The sequence below is a fragment of the Phaseolus vulgaris genome, chromosome 5 (genome assembly GCF_000499845.2).
Source record: "Phaseolus vulgaris cultivar G19833 chromosome 5, P. vulgaris v2.0, whole genome shotgun sequence".
Classification (NCBI taxonomy): Eukaryota; Viridiplantae; Streptophyta; class Magnoliopsida; order Fabales; family Fabaceae; genus Phaseolus; species Phaseolus vulgaris.
The window spans coordinates 17109344-17118193 of NC_023755.2; the positions used below are offsets into that span (position 1 = coordinate 17109344).

Genomic DNA, 8850 nt, shown 5'->3' on the forward strand with positions numbered 1-8850 from the left:
AAGAGCCAATCAATCCTCTGTATTTGGTTTGATCTACACTCTTTCCAGCAGTATCAGCATCCATGTAGCAACTTGATGGCATTGGAGTGCTTGCTTCTTTGCAGCTCTCCATTTCAAATTTCTTGAGAATCTCCTTGCAATACTTTGATTGACATAGAAAAATCCCATCCTTTGTTTGCTTAACCTGCAATCCAAGAAAGAAAGACAATTCTCCCGTCATAGACATTTCAAACTCACCTTTCATTGCAACCACAAATTCTTCACACAAACTATCTTGTGTAGCACCAAAGATGATGTCATCAACATAGATTTGCACACAAATTATTTCTGAATTTGACTTTTTGATGAAGAGAGTCTTGTCTACCATTCCCCTTTCATAACCATGAGATAGCATAAAGTTGCTAAGCCTCTCATACCACTGCCTTGGAGCTTGCTTCAGTCCATACAAAGCCTTCTTCAACTTGAAGACATGGTTGGGATGTTGATGATGTTCAAAGCCTGGTGGTTGATCCACATGCACTTCCTCATTGATGTAGCCATTTAAGAATGCACTCTTGACATCCATTTGAAAGCTCTTGATGCCAATTGTTAGAATGTATGGCTTTAAACTAGAGGGGGGGGGGGGGGGATGGTTAAAGAGGGATTTCAAAAACTTTTAAGCCTTGAATGAAATTGCTTCGAGAATATCTTGATAAAGAAATCAGTTTTTCAAAACACAAAGAGAAAAGCCCAGCACCAGAAAAAACAATCGGTTGTTTATACCAGTTTACAAATATAAAAATTGAATTTAAAGAGTTAAGGGATAGAGAAAATGCACACAAAGATTTATACTGGTTCACTCTAAACCCAGAGCTACATCCAGTCTTCTCAGAAACCACTGAGGAATTCCACTAAGCAATCAAACCTAGATCACTAACAACACAACCAAGATAGTGACCTTGATCTCCTCAAGACACACACTTCTCTTGGTCAACACACCAACACTAAGAATGCTGATCTTGATCCCCTCAAGAACACACAACACTTCTCAGCAAACACACAAGGTTTCTTTCAACAGATACAAGGATTACACTTGTTACAGAAGCAAATTCGAAATCAATACAAGAAAAACTCAAAATCCGTATATAACACACAAAATCCGTATGTAAAACATCGTTACATACGGATTACATACGGGCAAACATCCGTACGTAAAACTATCGTAGGTAATTTTTACATACGGATTTTGGATCCGTATGTAATTACATACGGATAAATCCGTATGTAAAATACGTATATAATTACATACGGATAAATCCGTATGTAATTAACAGACAAACTTACATACGGATAAATCCGTATGTAACATTCTACATAACAACATCAGTTTTTGTATTTGAAAGCACCTTATATTTTTTGTATTTAGAAGCACCCCATATTCTACACCTGCATATATTCATCAACATTTCAGTACATTCCAGTTTTCAGAAGACAAATATTCATCACATTCAATGTTGTCCATACATACAATACTTACTATTTCCAAATATCTAAAATGTATTTCATTAAAACAAAGTTCTAGAGAAGCTAATAATTATTATAATCTTCACCGGGTGAATTTTGTTGTTCATCATGATTACTATAATGTTGCACTTCATTTGACTACTGATTCGGTTGAGTTGGTGGCGGGGTATTTGGTTGCTGAAAAAACTGTTGTGCTGCAGCTGCTGCCTCAGGTGGTAGATATTGCATCATAAAGTTTTGAAAGTTTTGAAACTTTGCATCCATGCGTTCAATATGCTGCTTAAGTTCAACAATTTCTTCTGAATCAGCCTTCTTATTACTAGAAGATGGTTGTGTTTCTTGTAGGTAACGGCTAACATAGTCGTCCTGACAATCAACACGCCCAACCCCATATACTCGTCTCTTGTACCTTCCACCTACACTTTCTAACCAACAACGACTTCTCAATTTTTCCTCCTCAATTGAGGTAGATTGTGACTTAGATAATGCTTGAGACAATCTACTTTCAAAATCTTCCTATTAAAATGAAAAATATTTGTTATCATACTAATTAATGTATATGAAATTTTTTTTTAAAATAACTAACATGAGTCCGCCTTGATCTATCATCAATAAAATCTCCAGTGCTCTTTCGTATATGTGTTTGTTGAAACACTTCATCAACATGGACCGAGCGACCAAGCTCCTCTGTCTATAAAGAAAACATTTCATAAATTAAGAAGATAATAATTAATCATAAATTAATATAAAAAAATTATATGGAAATCATACCATACGAATAACGTGTTCATGAACACTAATAGATCCTCCAGTGTGCAGACATCCGCCTTTTTCAAACAAACGATTCTTTTTAGCTGTATCACATTTGGATAGATACACAGGCATGTTCCACTGTTCAAAGAGGTTGTTCCAAACATTATTGCCAATCCATTCTGGTCGTTTACCTTCTTGGCGAGCATCTTTAAACATTTGTGAAAGGGTGTGAGAAGCTTTTGTATGGAAATTTTTCTTAACTTTTTCCTCGTCCTCAACCCTCCATGTGACCTTCCTCTACAAAACAACAAGAATCATCAATCCAAATTGTAAAATATAAAATTTTTAAAGGGAATAAAAAACAAGTACCTTAAAACGTTGAAAAAATATATCCCGTTCGCCCTTTGGGATTGCCCCCCATGTTGGCCATGACTCACCAAATTGTTGCTTGATGCTGGCAGTGATGGCCTTGATGCTATTTTTGATGGATAAAACCCAAATACCAAAACAAAGTTAGTCAAAATTATAAGACAATAATAATAAATTATATAAATTGAATTTTGTTATATTCTTACCCTCCCCCAATAGGCTGAATCAGAGGGTGATCACCAGCTGAGAGGACCTCGTCCTCTAAGTTATTCGCTGCAGAAGCTGAGTGTGTCCCTTCAAAATTTGTATATGGGGATGGTGTAATATCTGGTGGGGTTGATGCATTAGAACCAACACGTGGAGATGGTGTTGATGCAATAACATCTTGTACTAGTGGGGTGGATTGGGTAGCATCTGCTACTGGTGGGATAGATCCATGAACTGAAGAAGAAATAGGTGTATTGGGTTGACTGGATGATGGATTTTGGTTGTTAAATCGTGATAACAATTTTATCACATAATTTTTTTCCCCTTTTTTTTGGTTGTTACTCGGTGATGGTTGATCAGAACCTCCTGATGACATCTATATATACTGCATGAAATGATAATGAAGGTTATATAAGTTTATCAATGAAGAAGAATATGCTGAATATAGTTTAATAAAAAAGTTGAAATAAACATGTACAAATTTCATCAGCAAACATAAAACTGAAATTAATTGGAGTAATAAACAGTATATTAACAACAACAATACAATAGTAGTTCCTACAATAAATATTATTTGTTAACATTGGCTTCCTAAGTCTATTCAGAACTAGAGATGTCAAAGTCATCTCCATATTCATCTTCACTTTCTCCCTCTTCATTGTCTTCTTCCCATTCATTTGTTTCTTCATCTATCTGATCTTGAAATGATGATACATTGTTTATGTCAACTTCTTCAAGCTCGGCCTCTAAATCTTGTAATCCTGAAACCCTTTCAACTTCAATGACTTCATTAACATGTGACATTCATCCACCTGATATGGCACTTCAACTTCTACATCATCAAAATCTATACTACCTCTGGGCTTTGTTTTGATTGCAACACACCAACCACGTTTGTCTCTGCATGATGTTGGATATGGTACATAATAAACTTGTCGAACATTATGTGCAATGATAAAAGGATCAAATTGCACATATATTCTATCCATTCGAATATCCACAATACCATATTTGGAATCTACTTGCGTACCTCTTGTTGATGGATCAAACCAATTACAGTAAAATAATACAACTTTCTTATCTGAGGTCGAAGAATTGTACTCCACCTCATACATGTGTTGAATCACACTGTAGAAATCATCCTCACCTCCTTCTATAAGATCTTTTACATGGACCCTACTATTTATTGTTTTCTTTCCCTCGCTCCATGCGTGAGTGTGGAATTTGTACCTGTACCGACCAGGTAGTCGGGAGTGATGACGTGGCAGTAAGCGGGAATATAGGCGTGTTGAGCGGAAAACCTGGCTGACAGAAGGGAAGTACATCGGGAAGTCTGTGTAGTCGCCAATCGTTAAGTTGGCGTGCTCCGATCTCTAGCATATCTAAACTGGCGGTCACCAGGTTTGTGTCATAGTCACCGTATGTGAGCTTAGGCGACCAAGTGGTCAGAGATCGCCGAGAAGGGGACATCGCCGAAAGATCAGGAAGGCTTGTTCAAGGCTTCCAAAGGGCACGAGTACGAAGGATGAAGTTATCAGATGATCATTCCTTAGCCAGAGGTTGTGGCAAGGGAACAGTTTACCAGAACATGCACGATGAGCAAGTAAAGCAAATCGTGATAGCGGCAGGCGAGACCACAGAGAAGGTGTGCATGGTGACACCCCGTTCTCGCCCCTAGAAGAGATCGTGCTCCAAGGCAGCTACCCACCGAGTTACTCCTTGCATGGGTAACTTAGTCGAACAACCTGAAGAGTAGAAGTGGCGCTCAAGCAGAAGACATTCCGGATGGTGACATGTGTACAGCTGGATGCGAGCCATGTGTCCAGAGGTGTAACTGTCAGGAGAGAGAAAATGCACAGGTATATAAGGAACTCTTAACAGATTCTGAGGTACGCGCGTTTAAAACACTTCTTTACGCTTTGAGAACACTTGAGTACGCTGAGAGATTTTGCACGGTTCCTTGAGTTTTAGCTTTTCTCTCTTAGAGTTTTGGTGATTCTGTCACTGACTTGAGCGTCGGAGCGCGATCGGCCGCAGCGGCGCCACTCTGTCTTTTTCAGGTTCTTGAGGAGAATCGAGGTGTGAAGGACGGAAGCTAGCGTGGTGCAAAGCCGATCCAGAGGGAGATACCTTTGACGTGGCGAGATTCTTGCGTTTTGGTCAACCGGCAGGATCAGTACCCATTCACAAAGAATGTGTGCCATTCTTTTACACACCTTAATGGACTAAGTGATAAATCTCTTAGGTGTTGGTTCTTGACATTTAAAGGGTCTTTATGAACCTATAAATATATCAATGTCATTAATTTTTTATGAAATGGTTAAAGAAGTCAACAAAAAGTAAATTATAGAATTTCTAGATACATACTTGTGTCCTAAACCACAAAGGGAAATCTGCATGTATACGAGCCGAAGCATGGGATTTAGAAATTTCATTAGAATGTAAGAAAGAGCTGTCAATATATAGGTGTCAATGCATTAGGTTAGAGATAACTTAATGGATGAATAACAATGTTTTAAAATAATATATTGCATGACGCTTACTCAAGGTATGGTTTAACTTCATTACAGTTGATCAAAACATGAACATGAGCTGAGCTCAATTCTTCATCAGTTAACCAACGAGTGATCTCCCTCCCAGAATGACGTCCAGGTTGGTCAAAGACAGATAAGATTGATGGAAGCCTTTCACTTTCAATGTCCACTTCATTTCTACAATGTTGTGGTCTTAACATGAAGTTGTTGAAATAGTGTGAACAAAAATGAGTTGTCTTACGATGCAAATAAGATGCACAAATAGATCCTTCTACCCTAGCCTTATTTTTCACTGAACGTTTAGCATATCCCATGAATCTACAATCAAAGAAATTTGATATGATTGATAATTATAGTTCACATTAAATAAAGACTAATAACTCTTATTATTACCTTTCAAATGGGTACATCCACCTATAATGGACATGTCCACCAAGTTTTGCTTCATATGCTAGATGGACAGGGAGATGTTCCATAGAATCAAAAAATGTCGGAGGAAATATACTTTCCAACTTACAAAGAATTATTGGAATGTTTTGTTCCATCCTAGTAAGGTCATCTTCTTTTAGTGTTGTAGAACACAAATATTTGAAAAAATGACTTACCTTAATAATGGGATTTAGAACATGAGCTGGTAACAAACTAAATGCTATGGGAAGTAGGCATTCCATGAACACATGACAATCATGACTTTTCATCCCAAGCACCCTTCCCTTGTTGACATCAACACATCTAGCCAAGTTCGAAGAATATCCATCAGGCATCCTAAGATCTTTGAACCATTGACACACATGTTTAATTTCCTCTGTTGCAAGTGTGTAATTTGCTTTTGGCTTCAACTTCTTTCCATTAGGATGTGACTTAAGTTCCAAGTCTCTTCGTCTATAATACAAACCTAAGTCCATTCGTGCTTTGTCATTGTCCTTTGTCTTTCCAGTGACATTCATGACAGTGTTAAAGATGTTATCGAAGAAGTTTTTTTCAATATGCATAACATCAATATTATGTCTTAATATATTGTCTTTCTAGTATGGAAGATCCCAAAAGATGCTTTTTTTTTGGTCCAATTATGCCACTCCCCGTAACCATGTATTCTTTGCACACCACTTTCAGTTACTTTAGGATAAGTCTTTACTCTGTTCCAAACTTGTGTAGGTGTGAACTTAGGTGGTGGAGGATCCATGTCAACTTCCCCCTTCTTGAACGCATTCTTGTTCCTCCTAAATGCATGATCATTTGGTAAAAATCTACGATGCGAATCAAACCAAGAATTTTTCCCCCCGTGATGTAATCTAAATGCCTTTGAATGCTCCATGCAATGTGGGCATGCCAATTTACCATGAGTTCCCCAACTAGACAACATACCGTATGCAGGAAAATCATTAATCGTCCACATTAACATTGCCCTCATCATGAAGTTCTCTTTCCTTGAAATATCGTATGTTGGGACACCACTCCACAATTTCTTCAAGTCGTCTATCAAGGGCTCTAAAAATACATCAATACCCGCCTTTGGATTGAATGGGCCTGGTATGAGACAACTCAAGAACATATAAGGTTTAGACATGCACATTTCGGGAGGAAGATTATACGGGGTCACAATTATTGGCCAACATGAATAGGGTGCATTTGATGCTTGCACATATGGATTAAAACCATCAGAGCATAAACCTAGTCGCACATTGCGTGCCTCCACAGAAAAATTTGGATAAACGGTATCAAAGTGCTTCCAAGCCTCGCCATCACATGGATGACGCAAAACACCATTACTGCTTTTGTTATCATAGTGCCATGTCATTTGTCCCGCAGTCTGTGTTGAAGCATACATTCTTTGCAACCTTGGAATTATTGGCAAATAGAACATTGCCTTTACAGCAACTGGTTTTTTGTTACTTGCTCCGGTGTTGTGGTGACGATACCTTGACTTGTGACAAAATTTGCATTCAAGCAACCCTCCGTCATTTTTACCGTATTCGTTATCATAAAAGAGCATGCAACCATCCACACAACAATCAATCCTCTTAGTCTGTAATCCCAACTTCGACACTAGCCTTTTTGCATCATAATAACTTTTAGGCAAACCTATTTTGGTTGGTGTTGCATCCAAAAGCATTTTTGAAATAAACTCTAAGCATTGGTCAGGAATATTCCAATTGGCTTTGCAAGCTAATATCCTGACACACATTGATAATTTGGACTCTGATGTCCATGCATACAATGGCGTATTTTCATCCAACAAAAGCTTATAAAACCTTTCAGTTTCTTCGTTTGGAGGCTCTTCCATGTTATCTACATTTGGTACTCGTAATGACTCTTGTTGCCTAAGAGCATCAAACACCATGTCTTCCATCAACCTAACTTGGTAATCTTGTGACTGATTGTGTGCACCTCCAGTTATTCCCAAAGCCATACAATTATCGTTATTATACAAGTCACTTTCTACCATGTCTTCACCATGATCAGTCCAAATCCAATAATTATATTTGAAACCATGTTTGTAGAGGTGAACCTTCACAAGTCTTTCCTCCAAAATTCTTGTACAATCACACTTACTACATGGACATCGTATTCCCCCATCATTCTGATAACATTCTCTTTGGCAAGCTTTGTTTATAAACTCTTCAACTCCCAATATAAAAGACTCTTTCAAAGCACCTCTTCCTCTATAACACCTATCATACATCCTTGCACGATTTGATGGAAACTGATTCATGTTCTGTTCATAAAACAATTGATAAAAAGTGAACAATTTTTTAAGAGATCATGTTATAAACGAACATGTAAGAGTTCGTGTTACAAACGAACATGTAAGAGTTCGTGTTACAAATGAACATGTAAAAGTTCGTGTTACAAACGAACATGTAAGAGTTCGTGTTACAAATTCTGCCTAATTCAACCATATATGGATTTGCATAAGTCATCCAGATTTGGATAATGTTTTTGTTTCACACAAATTGGCTATTACAACATTTCATTATAATAACTATAATCAATTAACAAGCCACTACATCAATTAATAAGTATAATCAAAGAAAATTGGCCAAAACAACTTGGAGTTATTAGATATCAAATCATGCAATTTTTTTAAATTTCATATCTTATGCAATTTCTTCAAATTATTACAGCATTATCAACTCTTAAATCTAACCTTTCAATCTGTACAAAAAGAAGCTTTGAGTTCCACGTAACAGTCCTCCTACAACCTCTTTAAAGCAGCTGAATCTATACAAAAATAACCATGAAAATGGAACACAAACTCAATCTCCAAGTCAACACAAGCAAGAACCAACTTAAGCAGAACGAAATGTGAAAAAAAAAACTAAAGAACAAATAATGAACTACATATGCACATAACCAATACCACCTCTTTAATATGCAATACTGTAAATCTCCTTTCTTCCATTCCTTGACCACATAGGCACATAACCAATACCACCTCAAAAAAAAGTAAGCAAAAAGATTCCATAGCCAGTGGTGAAACACA

The 8850-nt window shown here is 37.2% G+C and overlaps 2 protein-coding genes across 2 annotated transcripts; both read right to left on the reverse strand.

Moving 5' to 3' along the window:
• Positions 1 to 1641: 1641 nt before the first annotated feature.
• On the reverse strand, positions 1642 to 3208 carry LOC137834049 (uncharacterized). The gene is made up of 5 exons (XM_068642114.1): positions 2832 to 3208; positions 2626 to 2731; positions 2275 to 2553; positions 2090 to 2194; positions 1642 to 2019 (listed from the first exon to the last, which is right to left on the reverse strand). The coding sequence occupies exons 1-5, from the start codon at positions 3206 to 3208 to the stop codon at positions 1642 to 1644; spliced, it is 1245 nt and encodes a 414-aa protein (XP_068498215.1).
• Positions 3209 to 6375: 3167 nt separating this feature from the next.
• On the reverse strand, positions 6376 to 8079 carry LOC137834050 (uncharacterized). Its single transcript, XM_068642115.1, has one exon. It carries the CDS (start codon positions 8077 to 8079, stop codon positions 6376 to 6378), a length of 1704 nt encoding a protein of 567 aa, XP_068498216.1.
• Between the last annotated feature and the right edge of the window lie 771 nt (positions 8080 to 8850).